General features: G+C 40.1%; 1 protein-coding gene across 3 annotated transcripts in view; it reads right to left on the reverse strand.

The window, feature by feature from the left end:
- PRKG2 (protein kinase cGMP-dependent 2) overlaps positions 1–22,246 on the reverse strand; it is a 37,315-nt gene extending 15,069 nt beyond the window's left edge. For 2 of the 3 annotated variants that reach the window (XM_086611480.1, XM_086611479.1), the window contains exons 1-9: positions 22,158–22,246; positions 21,735–22,091; positions 9,823–9,989; positions 8,011–8,124; positions 5,079–5,184; positions 3,778–3,841; positions 2,456–2,533; positions 1,345–1,439; positions 447–515 (exon numbers count right to left, since the gene is read on the reverse strand). In XM_086611480.1, coding sequence (XP_086467606.1) covers positions 447–515; positions 1,345–1,439; positions 2,456–2,533; positions 3,778–3,841; positions 5,079–5,184; positions 8,011–8,124; positions 9,823–9,989; positions 21,735–22,091; positions 22,158–22,246 — 1,139 coding nt within the window. Of the gene's footprint in view, positions 1–446; positions 516–1,344; positions 1,440–2,455; positions 2,534–3,777; positions 3,842–5,078; positions 5,185–8,010; positions 8,125–9,822; positions 9,990–21,734 lie in introns of all 3 variants that reach the window. The other variant, XM_086611478.1, reaches the window with a different exon arrangement.
- Between the last annotated feature and the right edge of the window lie 2,576 nt (positions 22,247–24,822).

The following is a 24,822-nucleotide window of genomic DNA, read 5'->3' on the forward strand; positions in this document are numbered from 1 at the left end:
GAGCTTCCCTTCTTATATCTTCCATTTGTTCTATTCTTTTCCATTTTAGAAAGCATAAAATTGGCCTGTATCTGACAAAACCAGGAATGTGGCTTCATGTCTCCCTTGACAAAAGGATGTCCCAAAACCAGAGACATGAAGGGGCTTTTGTTGTTCCCTGAGCCACTGGATAGCACTTAACAAATGTGAAACATCATCATCACAAAGAGAGAAAGAAAAGAACTGAACTACTCTTAAGCTTCTGTGCTCCAGCATCTTCTGTCAGCCTCTTTTTATTAGGTCTTTGTCTAAAGCATAGCCACAGCTCAGTATTCCAAAAGCATAACCACTCGTTCAATATTTACTTAAGAAAACATTGTGATTGTGCCTACAGGGAAGTCACATCTTATAGTCAACCTACTGAAAGAGGATGCAAGTCTTTTATTAAACTGTAGCATGATACTTACTCTCTGTCTAAAACGAGGCACTCCACATTGTATTCATCTGCAATAACGTTTGCTGATCTGACATCATCACTAAGAATTGAAACAGATTAGAAGAATTCAGAAGCATATAAAAATTTTCAAAGTACCTCACCACTGTACTCATGGAGGGTCACAGCTGCTATAAGTGAAACTCCTCAAAGGCCTCTGCAGCCTGTATCTGGATTAATATTGCTAAATCAAATACACAATTATAGCATTTTACTAGTCATTATTATTGTCTAGCACAGTATTTTTTCCAGTTTCATTAGCGTTTGGATCATGACTTCCCTTAGCAACCTTGCAAGAAATTAGGATGAGATGTAATTAGCATTACATCAGGATTTACTACTCATTTCTGAAATGATCCTCAGATATAACACGTTCCAGAAACCAAACGATCCCTACTCAAATCACCCAAATAAATATGTGCTGTATGAGCTATTTGGCTCATAGGTCATATCTTCTCCGTACTCCTTTTCTCTGTTTCTCACTATCATGAGCACTGGAACAGAAACAACAGCTCAGTCCTGTAATGACGAAACTTTTCCATGTTAGGAGTCATATAGAGCCTGGCACAAGTTTTCATCACAGCTTTTACTGAGATATAAACAATAAGCTTATTGTTATGCATTAAGCATTGTTATGCTTATTGTTGTTGGGGCCAGCATTTGACTTTTGCGGGGAAAACCAAAGGTAGATGACAGTGTATACTTTCAAGTTCTCTCTGCAAAAATCAAAACATTAAGACAAATTCAGCCATTGCCTTCATCTGCTGAGTTTAAATTCAAAACAAAGATTATATTCAAAACAATCATAAGTTGTATAATCCAACATAGTCAATTGACAATTATACATTATGAATCAGACAATGTGAACTAACCTAATGAGAGCCTTTTCTCCAAAGTAATCTCCTTTATGTAGGTTTTTAATCAGCTGAGGCTGCGAGTGATCTGCGGTACTCTGGGTAACTATCACCTGGAAAGTATAGGAATAAAAATTTCAGCGAGGTAAGTTTCAAAGTATTGCCTGATTCCTCTTCTTTTCTGTGTATTTTGTAAATGTCTTAAACTCAGTAATGCTGCAGAGTTACAAATATAAATAATTACTCTCTCCTTTCAAAAATCAAACCATCAAACATTCCCTAACACCTCTCTGATTTTTGCTGGGAGATGGAGAAATGAATACATTCATTATTGCCCACCCACAACATTTTCTCATGATACCTTTTAAAACAGAGCAAAATAAATCGCATTTTAATGAAAAACTGAAAAATACTTCAGTTCCCACAGGTGTCATATAAGCGTTTTGTCTTCTCAACCCCTTCATGAAACTCTGCTTCCACAGTAGCACACATTCTGCTGACGCTCACACCCATTAACAAAAAACAAACGAGAATATCTCCAGAATATCTCCAGACAAAGACATGTTTTGGAAACTTGAAACCTCTACTGGAAGTTGATTGATGACAATTCTCCTGATTTGATTCTTTAGAGTCCTGTATCAGCCTACAACATAACAGCTAATGGATGAAGGCTGCTGCCTTATTCCTCTGGGACTAACAAATGAAAGTATAGACCCTGAGCCACCTAGAGTGCTGCTCTCCAGTAAACTTAGGACTCCATTATTTCTTAGATGTTTCACAAGTCTATGTTTTGACCATCAGATATTGAAACATCCAGGATAAGACACAGGATCAAATCTCATATACAAAAAATTGACTTTACATCTCTTTGACAGTGTCAAGAGGCTTCAGGACATACTTTAATTACATTATAATTAGAACAGTATAACATGGGTTCATTGCGAATAAAAATTAGGCTCCCTGAATCTCTACAATGCTGCTCCAGGCTTTTGTCACAGTACTGTGAGCTTAACAGCATCCTCAAAAACTCTCTGTACAGATTTTCCTGAAGACCACATCCCTCAAGGTAGCTTTTGAAATACAGGTGTTTGTATATGTTACTTGTTAAGTTAGGCTTGTTATATCTCACCTTTCCTTTTGCTATTATAAAGAAGGTATTTCCTTCTTCTCCTTCCCGAATAACATAATCTCCCTTGTCATAGTACTCCTGTTGGGAAGGAAGAGAGAGACAATATTGTCCAATATATCATTAGCCTCTTTGAAAACTCTGATTACTATGCAGAGTTCTTAATACATCTTGATGTTCAATTGATGTTTAACTTCCTATCTCCTGCATATGTTGCATCCCGCAACAATATGTAAGCATTCCACTATATAAAGTATGTTGGCCAATCTATAACATATATTAATGCAGCAGCTCATTATTTGTTTAAAAAAATATTAACACTGGTATTATCCTTATGAAGCAGGGGAAAACAAGGAAAAAAATATCAAAAGCTCTTAAAAGAGTTCTAAGTCAAAATCTCTTTTCCAAAAGTAACTGACCTTTCTCTCTGTGCTAAGGAACCTTGCCTTCATTACCTAATTGTTTAACTTTCAATCAAACATTTTTTCCATGTCAACTTTCGGCTTTCTGATCTGTTCCTTATAAAAAAAACACCTAATTTTTTTCTTCTCTGAGTGTTTCCTAAAAGTTCTTCCTTGCCAAGAATCCCACAAAAAAAAAAAAAAGTCGTCACTGCTTAGGTTACTACTGTGCTAAGGCCATTTGCCATTTCACATAATCAGCACCATGATCTCCTTGTCCCCTTGTGCTATGGCCATGCATCACTGTGTCTCCTCCAACTCGTTGGGACTGAGGGTATTCTCCATCTGCAGAACCATTTCAAGACTGGAGTTCCTACAGACTTTCCCTATACAAAAAGCATTAATAGGTACCACTGCTCTTAGAAAACCTCACAGCTATATATCAAGTCTTTACCTCCGAAGACTGCTGGCAGGTGAAGCCCTAAGACACATAGATATTTGGCTGTTTTCATATGTTGAAGTCCTAAGGCCTTTTTGCCTTCACATTTCACAGTGTATATGGTCCATGGCATATGAAAGTATTACATACCCACATTGCAAACAGGTAGAGTGAGATCAGCAAAGAGAGTCAGAGACACGGATGGCAACTTTGTGCTTCATCTTAATAAAGGTTACATTATAGATCCTCTTATCTACTTGCTTGACTCCTTCGATGCCAAAGACATAACTTACTTTTATGCCTCTAAATGTTATTGTTTACTGCCAACAGGAATTCCACTCTGATCACGCAAAAAGCAATGTCATTAAAAAAAGCTTGGGTTTGTTTTTTTTGTATTGTTTTTGTTTTGTTTTTACTTATTTATTCTTCTTCGTTATTTTGAAAGCTTATTGAATACTATTTAGAAAAACTTAATGACATCTTACCACCTCCAGACAGTCCATGATCTTGGTTAATTTATCTTCAGGTAGGTTTTTCAGCAGGGACACACTTCCAGAAAACAGAAATGCAAAACAAAATAAAACCAGAAGTAGTTATTGTTAACAGTTTTTTCATGATCTCTTCTCATCTCTACAATTTGTACAAGGACATTCTGTCACTAGATAAACTGGTGGTGCTATACAAGCCACATCATATACAACTAAAGTGTAATTTGGAAGGTTCCAGCATTGTCATCCTGTTTTTTAGATAAAAAGAACTTGCATAACTTAAAATTTAGAAATGTGGCAAACATTGGTCAGTTTGTAAATCAGCTTTGTATTTCAGTAGGGGAAAAAATTCTAGCGGGCACATGGACTAATTTCAAAACTCATTCATACAGAATCCATTAATTGCAAAACAAAGATATTACAGTAATCCAATAATATATTTTCAAATGCACTGCAGAGACTGCAAAATCAGACAAAGATAACAACTCCTGGCCAACTATTAAAAGAGAATCTAACTATAGTGATGACTTAGTGAATTGCTGGTAAGAATCAAAAAACTTTGCATCCTGAGCACTCAGACTTGTAAAAGTTAGGAAATCATAGACCTCTCTAGCTACTCAGGCTCAGCAAGAAATATTTATAGAAATCAAAGATGGAGATGGACGCAAAAAGACACAAGATATTCTATGCATGGCCAGGCTTGAGATCTTGATTTGAAGCCATAACAGAATGGTCATTCTTTGTTAAAGAAAGAAAATACAAAATCAGCTAATTATGATTTGGAACCTCTAATTTTACCTTCTTCCTAAGAAAAAGCACTGTACAACTCTGTTCCCTGCAGAAGAATTATCCTACTCTCTGCAGATCTCTGTGTAATTTATGTTGGAATTAGTTCATAAATTGAGACATGCAGTTCTCAAGTCTCCAAGGGATGAGGAGTATTCCTTAATCTACTCAGGAGCAAATTAACTTCTAGTTGGAGGATTTAGTTAATTCTAGTTATTTAATATATTGTTTTAACTTCTAGCCACACAACCTTCCTATACATTTATTCCATTACTTAAAAGCATTCAAACACCTATTGCTGTTTCCTGATGTAATATAGGGGAAAACCAATCAAAATGAGAAAAACGATTTTGTGAATCCTAAAAAAATTGGAAGTGCTAATATTCAGGTTTTTGAGGCCCTTTGTGTTGAGTGCCTCTTTCTCTCTCTCTTTATAAGATAGGTGCAGTATTGTTGTGCACCTTAGGAAGTAGCCCAAACCAGTATTAGAAACAGAAATGTATAATATTTACCTTCTAAGGAAGTTTCTGTATTGCTTTTGTCTTGTTTGTGCTGTCACTCTCATGATATTTTGAAACGCTTCTCGGTCCAATGCCCATGTTCTAACATTGGTGATTGCTTTAAGAAAACAAAAACCAACAGCAAAATCAACAATGTTTCTGAGTGATTTGATGGAACATATTACAATATCGAGTCATGGTACAAGGCAGACTAGCTCTTTCGAAATGCCCAAGGCCAAATTTTAAAATATCCAGCACCTACAGCAATCAGACTTCTAAAAGAATTCAGCTCTCTCTTAAATAATGCTCACTAAAGTATAAATTTCCAAATGGTTCCTCCACAGAGCACTTTCCATGCAGCTCCACAGGCTGAGTAACCTCAAAAAACGAGCCATTTACTATGAGCACAAACAGGCTGAACACTTGTGAAGATCTACTCCTAATCACAGACAGTCATTGCACTCAAAAGCTGCAATGTAATCTACAAAGGAGCTGATTTGAAAGGAGAAAAACTTGAGTGAAGTTTTCAAAACTTACGAGGTAAATGTTGAATACTATGGCTTAGATCCATCTCTAATTCAGATCACATGCAAATGTTTGTGAGATATGCAGTAAGATAGGAATAGGTCATTCCATTTAATCCTGTGATCCTCACACAGTTTTCCTCCAATGTAGTCATTTTATAAGGGAATAAAAGGTAATCAAAACATTGATGATTATCTTTCGAAAGGTAATCAAAATATTAATACAGTAAGAACGCATAAGATCCAGCATCAAAGAGGCAAACCTCAGAGCAGCCTCAGAGTGCAATTATTGACCCACAGAACCTGTTGCACTTTTTAGTTTTTTTAAGTAAATTAAGGTGATTCTATTTAATTTAACCTCTTTTAAAAGATGCTACACCATATTCAGCAGTTTTGCTTCTGCCGTAAGAATGAATGAAACTGTTTTCTCTGAGATAAAGGAAACGTACAGAAGAAATTGGAGCAATTTGTTTCCTCAATTGATCATAAACATAGAATCATTTTTACAGGAAAGAAAAATGCCAGGTTTAAAATGACACACAGTGTCTTTGTACTTAACCCTGATATACACATATACTCTTCAGTACCACTTCTCAAAATAGCTCAGAAAATATTTTTGGATGCTGGAAAGGAGAACAATGGTATTCCTTTGACTTTGTTTTTCTCCTAAATAACATATTTTCGTTTACTTTTCATGAAGAAAATATGGTAAGTATCCAAGCTATCGTGAATGCATTTCCTGTATGTTGCACCTTAACTAAATACAGCAATTATGTAGCTAGAAAAAAAAACACTGTAATCTCAAAAATGAGTAGAGAAAGAGAAGTTCAGAAACATAAATCACTTTCCCAGTTTCAAATACAGCCACTGCATATAAAGACGCTGCCGTGTAGCAGTAGCCATTGAAATGTTGTCCGGCTAAAGCACTTCACTTGTCAGTTTTCAAAGACTGCAGGTAAAAGGTTGTCACTAAATCCAACCTCAAGAAAAGGTTTTCGTATATGTATTTACTAGTCATGCTCAGTTATGGCATTGTACTGCTCTTCCTCCACAACAGGAAACACAGGAAAGCTATTGGAGAGATGCAGGTTTCTGCAGTGATTTTAAGTATTCGAACACTCTTTCTTGTCCATAATTGGACAATTCTTCCACCTCAAAACCAATTAGTGTTAACAAAGGTCTAAAGCAGCATGACATCTTACTATGCAGAAACACTACTTTATAATGTTAATAATATATAGGAGGAAAAAAGAAAAATAGAGAACATATTCAAGTAGAACAGCATGCTAGTAAGAAAAATAATCACATTATTGATGCTGTTCTGTTTATCAGGCAGCAATAAAAATGGGTCACGTGTAATAACTTCCATCTGCACAGCCAGCAATTATTAAATGCTTAAACTGGGTGCAGGAAGAAAGACCAGAAGCTTTTAAAGTGAACAATTTCTTGTTTTATTCCATTTGCTCCTTTTTAAGTCAATACGAACTCTTCATGAATTTACTGGTGGTTCACAGTTCCTGCAGGTTTAGACAAGAACAGAAATTAGCCTTCAAACACAAGTAATATTTATGAAATGACAGAGGGTGAAAAAATGACAAATTTAATAATATTTGGTAACTTTACTGGTCTGTCACAGAATAAATATGGCAGGTTATAAAATGAATCAAGGAGTACTTAATGGATGAATACCCAGTCTTATGCAGGAAGAGGGATATTTGTATCAGAGCAATATTTAACAACTCCATTCTGATCAGGTGGTAAATACAAAGCAAGAGCCAATATTTGCCTCAAAGAACCAGCATGTCTCACAAGAAATTTCATCTCTCCCACTACTGCATTTGAGATCAAACTCAAACCTTCTCCCGAGTGCCAGTCACAAATGCCAGATGCAAATGGATCTTGGCAAGACTCAGTAACTTAATGATGCAGAACTAAAAGAAGTACAAAAGCAACTAATGCCTATATATTTTATTTCCTCTTGAATTAAGCTTTATCTGCTCTATTAAACCACCATGGTTCTAATATCTTTTCAAACTCATTGTAATTTCAGCCTCAGTGTTGCACTTGACACAAGAACATAAGAGACAAAGACCATTGCTGCTCCTAAATAATTCAACACTAAAACGTAATCCTTCCTTAGCCATTAGTTTGGTACAGATCTAGCTAACCAGCATACTTTGGAGATGCCTAATTGTTTATCAAAGGTCATGCTAGTGATGGAATAACATTCATGACATAGTATTGTTAGAGTTCCCAAGCAGAAACAACTCAAAGAAGGAAACGTGAGCTTAGTGCAGATAATTAGGGCATGCAGACATCTATTAAATGAAAACTTCAAAGAAAATCTAGATACAACAGGGACCTCACAAAAGTACATAGTTTTCATTTTGAGCAACGTTGTCATCGTAAACCACAGGTACCTTTCACAGAGGCTGTCCGTGTGCAGTTGTATAAAATCGCTAGTTCACCAAACGCTGTCCACACAGGTATTGAGGAGAGTAGTTTATTCTGATGGAAGACTTCCAGACTGCCCTCTGTCAAAATTCATCAAGATAATAGGTATTAAAACTGAGCTTAACTGCACAGAGTGAAGGGAAAACAAATCGGTATATTTCAGATTTTTCACTCCCTGGAACACAGGAATGGCAGCAAAGATGCAAACAGTGCTTTGAAACACATGTACAAACCAGCAGAGATTTTTTTTTTTTTTTTTTTTTAAATGTATTGATAACCTACAAATCTGTTCTGGAGGGGATGGAAAGCTGAGAGAAACTTTTCAACACTAAAATGGCCATGGAGAAAGGCCAATACAAATCCTGATTGGAGAAACTTTTGCTACAACAAACCAGTCAGTACTGGTTCGGATAGCCTACTGTGGTGTAGACAAACGAGTCTTAAAATAGTGATCACAGGAGAAATTACTCTGAGGTTTGTCTGTTCATACAGGTGTACATGTATATATGTGCTGAATGAAAAGGAGAGGGCAGAAAAACAAAATGCATATTAAATCTTCCATTGTCCTTGAGCCACACTACAAATTTAGCAAAAGTCAAAGAAAGTCTGAATTTCTTCATAGGTTATGGCTCAAAAAACCCTTCCCTTAAACATGTTCTGAAAATTTGGCCCTCTTCTCTTCAAGACACTCACTGACTCCTCAAAAAAAGTCTAATGTGCCAGAATAATTTCCAGGTGCAAAACTTCTTCCTATATTTCATTGGTTTATCAAAATGTTATCTTTTTGTCTGACAAGAATATGTATGACTACCCCATTACATTTCTCCCTGCACCATCTATGTTACCCTAACACAGCTGTCACCAATTTTTCAAACTAACCCATCCATATGAAGACGAAAGACAGGAGATGTGCTTTCCAACATATACCAGTATGTTCCTGGATTAAATATTCCTGCCTCATACTCCTTACAGCATGAACTTTAATCCATATGAGCCTCTGGGTGTTCTCATGGCCAGAATTAATGAAGTATGCAAATTAGTCACAACTAGTGATTCATTTTTTTTTTTAATGGTGAGATGATGAAAGAGAGCATTTCCTCTAGGAGCAACTTCCAGGTGTTAAACTTGAGTTCCACTTTGGCTGATCTGTAATTTGAGATTTGAGCGCAAGCGTGGTAGCAGTCAGCACAGATGACTGCAGTGAGATTACTTCACATCTATTGGCATTATTTTAGAAAAGTTTTCTTATCCTAAAGCTTGTTTTTCATTTTGTTGTGTGGTTTTTTTTTTCCCAGAAAAAACAAGCAGCTGTTTTTAAGAAAAACCTCTAAGCTTTGAGGACAGTAAAATCAGACCTCATCTCTCAATTTCCCATACATGGAAAACTGGTATAAACTCTCACAAATATTGAAAACTAAGTTTATTTCAGAAGTGGCTTCACTATTGAGTAGTTTTTTGTATTTTAAATTATACCAGCTCTTCCTTTGGAGAAGAAGGAGTTGGCTGTACCTACAACAGAAAGGATTTGCTGGCCTCTAGGCTTTTAGAAATAAAAGAGGTCACGCAATAGCATTAAATCAAGGTTCAGGTTTCTAAGGTGCTTTTCATTGCTCTTACCCTATTTCATAAAAGTCACAGGTAAAGCTTGCACTGCCCTCAGCAGGGCCAGCACAAATGATTTAAGAGCAAAAACATCATCATTGTGGTTTCCTTCAAAGACTTCTAAATGACTTTCCTGTTTCTTGTACTTGTGCGTTGTACGAGTAAGCAGTATTCACCTTTGAGCACAAAAATGTGATCGCCCGGCTCTCCCTGTTTGATGATGTAGCTCCCTTGCTGGAAAGTCCTTTCATACATACATTCCACCATATCTCGGATCTGGTGAGGCTCCAGTCTCTTCAAGAACTGATTTTTATTCAGGGCATCTGTGATAAGCTTCTTCTCACTGGTTTCAAACAAAAAATCAAGTTTAAAAGATCCAGCAAGGCTGGGGAATATTATTCACCAGGCATTCATTCCTCTCAGGATGTTTCCTCTCATTTCTAACAGTCACATGACTAGTACCACTGAAAAATTTTATAATCCCTGCAATTAATATGTATCCCATTAGCTGTGCCACACTACGGCCTCTCTCCTCCAGTGTGACCCTGCCTACAGAAAGCATCAGATTAGATGTAAAAAGGCTCCCAGTAGAAGACACTAATATTTTCCCTGTTTCTCACCATATTCTTTCCCCATTTCATGACTAAGGTACACAGCCTTGCTTATCTGAAGGAAAGAAACGTAAAAGGTATATTCTCACATACCACTGAATGACAACTTTTTATAAAATCCGGTTTACTTTTCTAACATTCTAATACATTTTTTTAATATCCAACAAAACCATAACACTGATGATAGTAATAAGGTTAAAGTCAGCACTGATGGTACTAAGACATCATCAAGAGTTTCTTCTTTGTGGTGAGGAAAGATGCAATGAAAGAAAAGTACACAAAAACACGATTAACAGGTGCTGCTGCTCATTCTTAGGAGAATGTTAAAAGTCACTGGTGATAGGAAAAATAAAGTAAGTTGTAAATAAACATGATTTAAAAAATGACTGCAGAGAACTTCACTTCCACCTGCAAAATAACACTCATCCTGTGGCATTCCCTGTTCATAGCTACTAAGCAAATTTATGATCAGGACAAGACCATGTGCGGGGTTTACAGGAGGGGGTGCGGACATGGCCCCTGTAAGTAGCTGTGAAAAGTTTTCCCGGCTCCATAACCAGCGGGACCGGACTCTGACCAGGTCAGACCCCATCGTCTCAGGCCAGGGCCAAGCCAATCAGTGCCTCTGCAAAGGCCTTTTTTAAAATGGGGACAAAGGAGTCCAAACTGAGGCTAGACCTGCTCTGAAGAGAGGAGACGGGCTGGCCCCCTATGTGGGCGGCTGCCCATGCTGGGCTGCCGCTACTGAGGTTTGTCACCTGACATGGCTGCAGCAGAGAGAGGACTGAGACCTGAGAGAAATGGCCATGCAGACACCACAGAGTGTGAAGATGGAGCAGGAGGAGGTGTGTTGGAGCTGAGATTCCCCTGTACCCTGTGCTGAGATGGCAGGCGGCCCCTGTGCTGCTCGTGGAGATTAAAGGTGGAGCAGATATCTACCCTCAGCCTGTGGAGAACCCCACGCTGGAGCAGAGATGCCTGTGCCTGAAGGAGGTCAAAGAGAATGATCTCCATGTGCTGCTGGAGGCTGATGACTAGGCAGAGAGGCATCTGAAGCCCGTGGAGAACTCCATGCCCGAGCGGGTGGCAGCTCCCTAAGAAGCCGTGACTCAGTGGTAAAAGCCCGTGCCAGAGCAATCTGGTGGGTAAAGATTGCATCCTGTGGGAAGGACTCACGTTGGAGAAGACTGTGGACTGTATTGTGAAGAGGGGATCCATTGAAGCAGGGGAAAAGAGTGCAAGGAGTCCTCCTCCTTTAAGAAAGGAGCAGCAGAAACAAGGTATGACAAATGGACCTGCAACTCCACCCTCCCACCTCCACCCCCCCACCCCCCCTTTCCCTGTCCCTCTGCACCACTAGGGGAGGAGGTAGAGCCAGAAAGAAGGGAGGGGTAGGGGGAAGATGTTTTTTTGAGATGTGACTTTTTTTCTTGTTATCTTCTCTGAATGAGCCGTTAACAAATTAAATTGATTTGTCCTCAAGCTGAGTCCCTTTTGCCTGAAGTCACGGCTGGTGGGTGATCCCTCCCTGTTCTTCTCTCTACCCTCAGGCCTTTTGTTACATTTTTCTCCTCTCTACCTCTCTGAGTGGTGGCTTAGCTGCCGGCTGGGCTAAAGCACGACAGACCACAAGGTCAGCTTGCAGAGTACCTGTTGAACATTGTCCCTAAATTCACAAAATAAGTTCAGGATCCAGGAGAGGTGTGATCACTCCAGCACTGCTCTTTGCCTTCCATCTGTTATCCAACAATGAAGGGGTTAAAATTTTTGTGTAAGAATTTCTTGAAGGGTTTAGTAGGTGGTTTGCACACACCTAAAGAACATAACAAGATGACCATCCTTGAAGCTGCCAGAAGTGATTAGAAGGGACATGCTTTATCCAGAACTGTCTGCCCTTGAAGGGAACATCCCAGAAAATGTATAAACTTTGTTATCATGTTTTTCTGAATTGTGAACATGCACAGCAGTGACTTGGGGAAAAGGGAATTCCAGTACGGGGAGATGGCAACCACTGACTCAGGGACAACCTGCCCTAAACCTATCCCAGACCCAAAAGAAAAGGGCAGAGGAAGAGGATTGAGCATTCGAAGTAATTTACATGTAAAGCGAGAGAAAATTAACCGACTGTTTAAGGGAATAATGCCGACTCTGTAAACACGTCACGAACACGCACAATTGCGGTGTACAACAGAGGTTCTGCCCTGGGGCTGTGGGTGCAGCCGGTAGGAGATATCCCCCGTGCACCTGGCACCGCAATAAAGAATGCCTCTTTCTAAAACTCCAAAATGAGTCTTGGAAAGTTCAATTGCACTGACTTTTCAGGTATCACATCCACCTCACTGCAAAACTCTTCCTATCTCTGCTGTGCCCACTTCCTTTGCACAGATGACAACTAACAGCACAAATGCTTCTACCTGAGTAAAAATTCTATAGTAGTTTTCTCATGTGGGATGCTAAATATACTTTGTCTCCTTAAGAATGACCAGACATGAGAGAATCTTCCCAAAGCAGGGCCTTTCCTCTACTGCTTTTAGGAATTTTTAGGGTATAATCAGAAGTAAAAATATAACACAAGGGCTTGTAGATACAGATATGCAGTCATTAATGCTGACCTCTTTGCTTTCTGAAATTCAGCATTCATGGAAACAAACTTATGTTATATTGCACTTTGGTGATGCTATAGCAAACTACAACCATGCCAAGTTGTTTTGTCAAAAAGTCTTTGGACAAGTTTCAGGGTTTCTGTAAAAGTCAGACAAAAGGCAGGTAAAGCAGGCACATCAGTGATCAAGGACTAGCCTGTCAGGGACCTGAGGGCAGTAATAGGCCTTAACTATCCTGATCAGACTAACCTGGGACCACCACCCATGCACTCTCTGCTCATTGACCTGCATACTCTCAGGTCTGGGCTTTCAATCCTTATCTGAGCTATGTTATAGAAATAATTGGTTTTGGTTTTGTCTTCTGGTTGGGTATTACCCCAATATCATAAGTACTTTGTTTCTGTCTCTTGGTTAGAGCTTTCATCTGATTGACCTCTTCTTCTGTGGGACTCCTAGTGGACTCTGTCCAGACCTTGTGGGACAGTGCCCTGGTTACTGAGGGCATTCTCTGTGCTGTAGTCACCCCTGGTTCACTTACTCTTGTGGAGCAACCCTATTCTTGCTGCTCCCTGAGACAGAACCTCTGCATCATTTCCTGCAGTAGTAAATACGTACAATGGGTGAGTCGTAAAGACAAGAACAGTCTGTTTGAGCTGCTGGTGGAAGAGCCCTGTGGTTGGATTTTAGGAAAAAGAAAGTATGGAAAAATCAACAGTAGATGAATCTGCTAATAATGACTAACTGAGACAAAGCTGACATATCGGTCAATTCATGAGTTCTGATTGACTTGCGTATGTTCTGGGTCAAGGGCTTCCTATACAGCAGTGCCTCGAATCCATGCCAGGAATGAATGCAATTGAACGACTGCTGCACTGATGGAGCTTTTATGGACCTACTGAGTAGTTTTCCTTTACTGCTGAAATGAAAGAGAAATTCTGCCTTTAAGTCCCTAAGTTCCTAACGTACACGCGTGAAGAAGTTGCATAACAAAATAAACACCATAAGAGCTTTCTGAGCCAATTAAGGCCCACTCTTGCTTGGATTGATAAAACAGTGCAAGGTTATCATCAAAACTAGGTTTTGTGGGAAAATTTCCTGAGGAAAATCCAGGAATGAACAATCAGTCAAGGCAAGTAAGTAGACTAACAATGTTACTAGCCATGTAAGAACTGAAAATAAGTAAAGGTAATGAGATGAGGGAAGAAAAATAAAATCAAGTAGTTATGTTGAGGATTGTGTTTAGAAATAGAGATCGTAACTTAGCTTCTGCTGAAAGCAACAGGGTTATTAGAATATAAGCTCTAACTTCATTTTCTGCTAAAAACAACCTTGCTTATTTAATTCACCCTGGCCTGCATCATGCATACAATACTACAATAACATACAGTAATGGCTCATAAACCGATACTTAAAATGAGCACTAAAGCTTCCAGAACTACAGAGTAGGAGACTATGTTGTTTACAGAAAGTGCAGTTGGCCACAGAGCAAAGGACACGAGTATCATAACCATGGCTCAGGCTCTTGAACCTGTTGTTTGCTCATTTCATGGGCATCCAACACAATATCTGTCGAAGTTTCCTCTGCCCCACTTTTGAGAACTGCTGCTGGAAACAACTAGATGTCCTGAAGGGACAGAAAACATTTAATCCCGAACTCATGCCCGTCACAGTCCTAATGAATACTACTAAAAGACTGTAAAAAAGGGAAGGCACAGCTACATGCAACAGTTCTGGTTTTGAGGTATTGCTTGGTCCCACGGCTGGCAGGATTTTTCTTCACTGTCTGGGGCCAGCTTTGCCACAGCACCCTCCTCCAGGCTTTTTGCCACTCCCTGATGTTAGCTCTCATAGAAATGTTCCCCCTGCCCCTTTCAACACATTCCCAGTCAATCCCTAGGAATAGCTCTTGACACTCTAAGAAAGACTTTTTATGAACAGGATTGGGAATTTATTTCCATCCTCAGATGTCATCTCACGGGAACAAGAGTACAACATATACTTTGCAGAGCAATGTTTTCTCTTAATATACCTTTCTGCTACTAATGAGAGACTTTTTGTTATCTGCTGGCATTGACTGGCAAAAGACATCAATGTCAAGTGTCAAGATAGCTCTTCCCCAATCAATAATGGTTGATAAAAGAACTGGGTCATGATCCTGAGCCCATAATGGGAAGGGACTTGATATAGGAAGCTTAAATGCTGCTCATAGTGATAGCATGCTCTGGAAGGACACAGAAAAATGGAGAACCAAGTCCTACATATACTGAGACACCTGGATTCTTAACATTGCAAAGGATAAGAGATTAAAAAATTTTCCATTTGAAAGCTCTGCTTTCATATACCATGTTCAAACTCTAAAATCTTCAGGTTTTAGTTAAATTTTCAATGGTCAACCTCCCATTAAGGAAAAACTCATATTTTTGAAAACTGAGATGGATTTGTCCAACAGGCTCATGAGATGAAATATACACATGCATTGGGTTTGTGTGGCAGGGTTTTGGTAGAGGGGGAGAGGCTACAGGGGTGGCTCCTGTGAGAAGCTGCTAGAAGCTTCCCTGGCTTCAAGTTGGACCTGCCTCTGGCCAAGGCTGAGCCAATCAGCAATGGTGACAGTGCCTCTGGGATAACATATTTAAGATGGAAAAAAGAAACTGCTGGGGAACTTGCAGTGGAGAGAGGAGTGAGACGTGAGAGAAACAACTATGCAGACATCAAGGTCAGCAAAGATGAAACAGGAGGAGGTGTGCCCAAGATGAGATTCCCCTGCAGCCTGTGGTGAGACAACGGGCTGACCCCCGGCAGCCCATGGAGGACCAAGGAGGCAGCAAGTGGATGCACCTTAAGAAGGAGGTGACTCTGTGAGAAGCTCATGCTGGAGCAGTCTGTTCCTGAAGGACTGCACCCCATGGAAGGGACCCACGCTGAAGCAGTTTGTGAAGAACTTCCTGTGGGAAAGATTAATGTTGGAGAAGTTTGTGGAGGACTGTCTCCTGTGGGAGGGATCCCATGCTGGAGCAGGGGAAGTCCTTTTCCTGAGGAGGAAGGAGTGGCAGAAGCAAGGTGTGATGAACTGACAGCAATCCCCATTCCCTGTTCCCCTGTGCTGCTGTGGAGAGGTAGAGAAATTGGGAACAAAGTTGAGCCCAGGAAGAAGGGAGGAGTTGGGGGAAAGTGTTTTTAAGATTTGGTTTCATTAACTTACTCTAATTTGATTGGTAACAAATTAAGTTGATTTTTTTCCCCGAGTCTGTTTTGCCCGTGACCGTAATTGGTGAGTGATCTCGCCCTGTCTTTGTCTCAACTCAGGAGCCTTGTGTTGTATTTTCTCCTCCCCATCCCACCAGGAGGGAGAGCATGGCTGGATTGTGCTTAGTTGCCAGCTGGGCCTAAACCATGACAACACATGAGAAAACATCCACTCATACAGGATGGATCAAAAACCATTGAAAACTTCTAAAACTTTCATTAAAATCATTCATGCTGAGATACTACAAAGCTAAATGAATAGCATAAAATTAAAAAACTTGTTTTACAAATGTTTCTAAAAGGGACTGGTAACACTCTGGACTCAATGCAAATTCAAGAACATAGCATGGCGCTTCCTTTCCTTCTGAAATAGCTTCTTTCACAACTGCAGTAGCATCACTGTGCAATTGTCCTATGCAGAAGTGGGGCTGCATTAAGTTCTCTCTCTGTGAAGGGGAGGCAGCTACTTATATCAGCAACTCTAAACACTTCTATAGACAGTTAGGTTAAAGGATCAGTATTTTTTAATTACAGTGGACAGAATTCTGTAGACAGTGAAAGTTAGGCTTGCTCCTTACATGTATGCCTAATGTCTGAATTTGACCTACTATACTATTTACAACCCTGGTAAGGAAACCAAATGTTTGCACCTTCCAGCATTTGGTTGTCTCAACAAGTTGATGGTGGCTTACACAAGTGCATGTATCACAGGCTCATCTAACTGAGGGGCATAGTTGTGCTATTTCTAAAACAGTTTTGTGGCAGTTTTTTTGCATTTGTTTTCTTCCAAAGTATTTGGAAAATCAAATGATACTTTGGCTGCTATCACATCAAAAGATGTATCTGCCCCTACCCCAGAAGTCTGAGCAAGATCTTTCACTATTACTTGATTTGTTGGAGAAAGCATAAATTCTTGTCTCTGTGATTATAATGCATGTTTGTTTATAAAATACATTTTCTAGAAGGGTAATTTAAAAAAGCATTCTGTACAGTTGTCAGAGAACAGCATCTAATGTTAAGCTGGCTGTGGCAGGAAAAAAATGTTAACTTGCAAACAACAAATACTTTGGGCATGATCTTCAGGATTTTTAAAAAATTGATTATGCCACAGGAATTGAGATTTCATTAGTATCTTACATATGTATTAACTCAAGTCACCCATACTTGCTGTACTGTGGTCCAAGATGGCTAGTCTTTCAAAGCCTAAGATATTTGAACAAAGTCACTTTAATCACTGGAAAGCAGATGACAAATACCCATTGATAAGACAGAACCTTAGCCAAAGGTTCAAAGATATGAACTCTTGGAGATGGTCTAAACTGTATACAAAAAAAGCAAAATTAGTTTGACCTGTCTTTTACATGACTACTTAGGCTAAAAAGAACATTAATACAAAGCATCACTAAAAAAACCAACACAACAACCAAAAAACCCACCTGCTGTAATGCCAATAATACAAGACCATATTCTGCTATTTAATGGTCTTCCTGACTACTGGACCATGCTCTTGTACCTACATGTAAAACACAGGAAGATTGCCATTTTATTTCCTACCAAAAGATAAAGATGGAAAATGGTTAATTGCAGAAAATTGCATTTAAAAACACTGGGTAAAATTTGAAGATAAGCTAAATATTCTAAGAAAATAATTTTTTAATGTCTGGAATGATCTAGTGAATACTTGGGATACTCTAAAAATAACGTTTTCTGAATTCTAGCTCCTCTGATGATTTACTATTCAAGACATCAACCCTAAGATGATGGAGGAAAAGGAGGGGGAATGGAATGATTTGGGTTGGAAGGGACCTTAAAAGATCATCTGACACAATGCCCCAGCCATAGGGAGGGACATCTTTCACTACTAGATTGGATTGCTCAAAGCCCTGTCCAACCTGACCTTTGACATTTCCAGGGATGGGGCAGACACAACTTCTTTGGGCAACCTGTTCCAGTGCCTCACCACACTAACCATACACGAACAAAATCTAACATACCCTCTTTCAGTTTAAAACTGTTGCCACTGATCCTGTCACTACAGGCCTTGGTAAAAAGCCTTTGTCTTTCTTATAAGCCCTCTTTCTATACTGAAAGATTGCAATAAAGTCTCCCCAGAGGCTTCTCTTCCCTAGGCTGAACACCACTACCTCTCACAGCCTCTTCATAGGAGAGGTGTTCCAGCCCTCCAGTGATTTTTGTGGCCCTCCTCTGGACCTATTCTAACAGGTCCATGTCTGTCTTGTGCTGTGGACACCAGAGCTGGATGTAGTACCCCAGGTAGGGCCTTGAGAGTGGAACAGAGTAGGAGGATCATCTCCCTCAACCTGCTGTCCATTCTTTTTTTTATGCAGCACAGGATCAGTTTGGCTTTCTGGGCTGCAAGCACACACGGCCTCATGTTCAGTTCAACATCCACCAGTATTGCCAAGTCCTTTCCTGCAAGGCTGCAAGATATGTTTTTCTTCAGTCATAAACCTGACTCCCATGAACGATGTTTACATGAGCACTTCAATCAGTTAAAACTCATATATTTATGTTAAATTAATATTTTAGTATCAAAAGTTGAAGATTTGTTCCATGTCCAAAATTGATTTTACTTAGTTTCGCACTGAAGCTTGAGGAACAATTTTTTTTGTATAGGACACATGGCAAATTCTCTAACGCTAATTGCTCTGTCCAAGTCTGTACACTTCCTAGCACTAGATAATCAAACAAATGATGGGTTCCGCTTCACTCTCAAATTACTTACTCTAAGGACAACAATTAGCAGACAAATCCAAGTTTAATGGCCATTGTGGAAGACAATTTAAATGAAAATTCAAGAACCTGCAAGAAGTGAAGAGAAGAAAACAAAGGTACAAACAGAATCATAGAAAAGCTGGAAATGATGAGGAGAGGGGAGGATGGTGTGCTCTTACTGTCAATGCAGTGCATACTTAAGCAGTCAGTTCTTTACAGAGGAGTAAATATCAGAATAAATTTAGTAATGGTATGTTCTAAATTGTTATGGATCTATGGGAACCTTAGCAGTAACAACAACAATCTATGAACTAGATTGTAAGAGATGAAAGGAGGGCAAAGGAAGAGAACTGCTCCTTTGTCTTGTTATGAACTAACATAAATCTTTTAGAAAGACAAGAAAACAGAGATGGTATACAACAAAAAAGAAAATGTTTTTAGAAGTGCTGAGCCACTGAATCAAGAAGGAAAATTTCTAGCTCTGTTTATATCATATGATCAGCATTACATTTAGATTACTTAAGCTGCAATATTTGTTTTTTGTTCTGGACAGCGAAGTCTGTGCTGCACTTAGCTAATCAACTGGCTCTTCTTTTTGCTTCATTCCTCAGTGCTGTTACAATTCTGTCTCTGAAAGCACCCTAGAAAACCATTTGGTGGACTACAGTACAAGGATCATTTCAAGGAGAAGCTAGGTAATTACAAATAGAACACTCCTAAACCAAACAATTATGTAAACTGTCCAGGTACTTGTGATAAAATGTTAGTATACTTCCCTTACTCTGGAAAAACAATGCTAGCTGGAGATTTCAGCTCCTTATGGTGACTCAGGCAGCCTTTTTGGTTCACAAGAGAGCCTTTAATGTGCAATGTTGGATGTGATGAATGAGAAATGAAGTCTGGTAACTCTCAGGTCTGCTGCAGTACAGACTCAAATGTGCCATGAATTCTTAACAGAATAATAAAGCTCCCCACAAATCTGAGGCACTTAAGCTACTGGCTGAAGTCCAGATAGATCCTGACTACCACCATGTGTAAGGGACTGTGTCGGATATTTGTCTCAACATTGATGGAACAAAACCCCATCAACTGACATAATGTTTATCTCAATATTGCACATTGCTGGAATGAAAAACCACCAACTGACACCACTGCCATACCAACAGAGCAACAGTCGGACCGCCTGTCTTCTTATGAACCTAAAGGTGGAGCAGATTCTAAGAAATTTAACCTAATTCCCCTGCGCATGTACCCACACCCGGAGCCTGGAGGACAGAGGGGCCTGGAGACCTCTGAAGACCCCTAGTGACGGTATTGGGCATGCATATCACCGCTGGGTGGTGGGTGTGGATAAGCAAAACAGCTCTTGGAGTATGCTAAGTGACTCTTGGAAGAAGAATGAATCCCAATAAAAGAGCAGAAACTACCAACATCGAACGGAACATTCCCCCACCGGACTTGAAGATGAATTGGACTGTTGGGACGCCGCAGCTCCGTGGTGGTACCTATTGCAACTAACTCTTTCTTTCCTTTTTTTCTCCGTCTCTCTTTCCTCTGTGTTTGCAAACTTGCCGGGCAAATAAAGTTACCTGGCACTTGACTTCATTTTGAGTCTTAATTCTGTTCCCGAGAATATGAGCAAAACTTTGCTCATATCAGTCTATGACTGATGCGTGACACCATGTTAAAACAGATACTAAGATTATGTCTACGCTGCAAGGTAAAAGAGTCTAAGGTATGTTTAAGGATATCAGTCTGACATCTCTATCCACAAGGTCAGCTTTGACCGTGAATGTTTCTGGCTCCTGCAGAGGCTAGAAGTACAATTGAATTCAAAGAGAGACAAGTAAAACTAGGTTCCTACACCATGACTCTCAAAAGTTGGAGGGCAGGAGGAAGCTGCTAAGAGGGTAATCACACCCTACAAAACATTTCGTTATATTTCGCACCAGATTTAGTTGAAACTGAGCTGACGAACTCTGTACATAGCTCAGAATCAATGTCCATGTTGCATATGGGAGAGCTGAGCTGAGGTCGCCTGCTCCTTCCTAAGCCATCCATGCTATAGGAATAAGAATCTGAACCTGTGTGAGAGCACCTAGTCTCCTGCTCCTCATTGCTCCAGAGCAGAGCTTAAGCTGCAAGCACTAGGCAAACCTAGACCTGAGAAGAGGTTCACGTTCTCCTTAGTAAAGATAAATCTCTGGCAGTAACGATAAATCCCAAAGAGACTATAAGAGTCTCCTCAACTAAAATAGAGAGGCTACCCACCACTCTTCATCTGAAGTCTGTGGGATACAGATGATTCTTTGTTAAAGTCACACACAAAATAAACCAGTATCTAACTACCTGTCTTGGTTTAGTCCCAGCCAGCAGCTAAGCTACCACATGGCCACTCGCTCACTCCTTCCCCCTCGGTGGGATGGGGAGGAGAATCAGAAGAAAAACGTAAAACTCCTGGGTTGGGATAAGGACAGTTTAATTAGAGAGCACGAGGAGAGAAGAAATAATAATAACAATAATACTAATAAAAGAACAATTCAAAGCAACTGATGTGCGACGTTCACCTCTCAGACTCCGATGCCCAGCCTGCTCTTGAGCTGCAATCCCCCTCCCGCAGCCAATTCCCTCAATATATGTACTGAGCATGATGTCATATGGTATCCAATACCTCCTTGGCTAGTTTGGGTCAGCTGTCCTGGCTGTGTCGCCTCCCAGCTTCTTGTGAAAGTTAACTCTATCCCAGCCAAACCCAGGACACTACCACAGTGACAAAGTCTATGCAAAAAACATGGATACTTTAATACTGATTTATCATGAGGAGAAGATATCATTGTGATAAAAGTAATATCCTCGTAACACAAGCATATAATCCCCCTGAAATGAGCTCACCTGGAATTCTTTCGGACTCTTGCTTTTTCAAATGAAAACGTAGCTTGCCTGTTCAAACCATACAGCTGTGGTGTTGGCTCCGCAGATACACCTTCCTTGGCTCCTCTCCTCCTATCAGCAGAGACTTGAATCCTTGAAGCCACTTTAAATGGAGAAGGCTGAAGAGAGTGCTCTCCTTGAGTGCTAACAACATCCTGCAGCTTGTTCAACTGTATACACTTGGTCTGAAGATCCTTGGTGAGTTCTGCTATGACCCTAGTCTGCATAGCCAGCTGTTCCTGAAGCTCAGCAACACGACTTTGACCCTCTTGCAGCTCTTGATCTTTTCTTTTCAGCTCCTGTTCCAGTTCAAGCACCCTGCTGCAAAGAACATCAGCTTGCCCATTAATCAAATTGATGCCTAGCCCTGGGTCCTTCAAAAACTTATGGTTGCCAGCCCAGTCAATAGAGAGGTTTGCTATGTGTCTCTCTGGCCGCCTCAAGTGCTTGGGTTTCACTGATCCATTCCCCATTTTGTCCAGAGACCTAGGAGAGAAAATAATTTGACAGTTTTGTTTCATTCTCCAACAAGAAGAAAAAAAAATAATCATGGAATAGTAAGCAATGAATTTAGTATTTAACTGGCAGGTGAATTTGAGATATACAACTATAGTAAACAGTCAATTGCTTTCATCCTTTCTAGTCCCGAAACTCAGAGGAGTAAAGGGCAAAGAGAAGAGCTAGGTAGGCTGGTGGATACAAAGCCAAAGATCTAATGGCTACCACTTTTTTTTTGTGAGTTGAAGAGGAAAAGTGTAAGCTCCTGTCAATTTAAGACAAAACAAACAGCAGACAGGAGAAACGCTTGCACTCTACTCCTAAAGCAAAAAAATTGTTAGAAGTTAAAAAAAAAATGTTGGGTCACTTCCCCATTAAGGAATAATTATTGAGCACACAGACTAATTTAACCAATTGGTACATACCTGCCTGGTATAAAGGACATGTGATTATTAAGCATATGTGTTAATAATAATTTTTTTCTTTTAAAAAATGGGTTATGACCGTAAAAGAACAATCATACTGCTTCCCTGGACACTATCTTTGGCATATTTTATTGCATTATTTTAAGAGGAGCAAGAAAGAAGTGCCAGTTGCTTAGGTAAGTCTGCATTAAATGAACAAGTTGAGGGGGCAAAAAAATAACACGTTGCTTTTGAGAGTCTAATGTTCAACAATCACCAACCTACTGCACTCCAGAACTAGTCTTGGGGAGCAATGTCTGCCCCTAAATCCCATCTGTGGGCCACAACAGTGCCATGTTACAGTTTGGTTTAGTTCAAGCCTGAGGAGATCTCCACCGGGAGAGAAGGAATGAGCTTAATTAAGGCTGTATTGTCCATCCAGACCTCAGCATCACATAGAGCTTTCCTTAAAACCCCTGCTCAGGCTCTTGATGAATCCTGTTCAATTGTATCCTGTTATTGCAGACCACAGCACAGGAAATATCTGCCTTAGATGAAACAGAATTGTTTCCTTGGACACTGATTTTTGCCTCCTCAATAAGCTATTTTAATAAGTTTTATAAAAGTACTGGTTCACTAACCAGGCAATCATGCTGCTATTATGATCAGTCATCAGAAGGCTCAAAGTCACTGTTGGTTTCCTTCATGAATGAAGTACAACTTTTTCAGGTTGAATCCCAAGTGATGTGGCTTAAGCTAATCTCCTTTACCATTTCATTGGAACCAGATAAGAACATACCCCTGACAAGGCTCAGCATGCAACCACATTTTAAAAAAAATACCAAAACACAAACAACAAAACAACAATCCACCTGTCCTGGGTTAGGCCAAACCTCACACACAGCCGGTTACTCACCCTCCCCCACCCCCAGGAATGAGGGAGAGAATTAAAGGAGAAACGGGAAACGTGTGGGTTGAGATAAGAACAATTTAATACAGATGATTTAATACACAGAGTAGATGCTCACCACCCCCTCGTACGCGAAGCCCGTCTTGTCCAGAAGCTGCAATCCCGGACGAACGTGAGGCCCTGAAATAGAGAGGGGCAGAGAGAGAGAGAGATAGTACTCGGAGAGTGGGAGTACTGGAAGAGAGAGGGAAAAAAAAGGCAATAGAGCAAAAGTGCAGCAAGCGCAAAAGAGCAAAAGCGGCGACAGAGCCAAAGCGCAAAAGCCCTTCTGTCCGGCTGTCCCTCACTTTTATACTGGGCATGATGCTGCGTGATATGGAATACTAATTGGCCAGTTTGGCCCTCAATCTTAAGTTCCACCACAAATCACAAGGGGAATCGTGTCCCCCTTGTCCCAGCTATGCTCCCCCCTTATCCCACCGTGCTTCTGCACTCCGGCACACTGAAAAGTCCTTGGAGTCTCAAACAGCAGCTTGTTATCAGCATTCTTCTCAGAGCGAGCCTCTGAGTAAAACCAAAACACGGAGCTCTTCTAGCTGCTAAAAAGAAGAGCTAACACTGTCCCAGCTAAAACTAGGACACAACCTAAACTAAATATTACAATACATAGAGTAAAAATGGAGATTATAGGAAATATGTCATCACACACAACACGGTGGCAGCCGCCTCTGCTACTAAATGCAATAGCAGTCATGACATTTCAAAAATAGGATATCACAGACATTTAAAAATTACCTTTATGAAAGGATGGAGTGACTGCCCCAGGGCACAGAAAGAACTGCTATTTAGATTGCACCCAGAAACAGAGCAGGTTTACTATATACAGAGACGATGATTAAAGTTCATAATACAACAACTGCACTAAAGTGCAAACATTAGGAACTTCTGTCTGCCCATTGCATGTGCACAATTAATTGTCAGTGTACAATGGAACAAGCAGTCCGATCTGACAGATACCCATTTCCTTTATAGGCTGCTAGTATAGGAAACTCACGGCCCAGGATATAGCAGGAATCAAGAAAAGACTGACAGGTAATTCAGCATTACAGCAGTTAAATCTAACAGAAAACTTAAAACCTTATGCCTCCAAGGCTTGACCAATCTTTACTCGTAAGTAACGAGACAAAAAGCAAAAATAGAGGCGTGCTCTGTGTTTACTACAGGGCACCTCACACGC

Source organism: Tauraco erythrolophus, chromosome 5 (assembly GCF_009769465.1).
Source record: "Tauraco erythrolophus isolate bTauEry1 chromosome 5, bTauEry1.pri, whole genome shotgun sequence".
NCBI lineage: Eukaryota > Metazoa > Chordata > Aves > Musophagiformes > Musophagidae > Tauraco > Tauraco erythrolophus.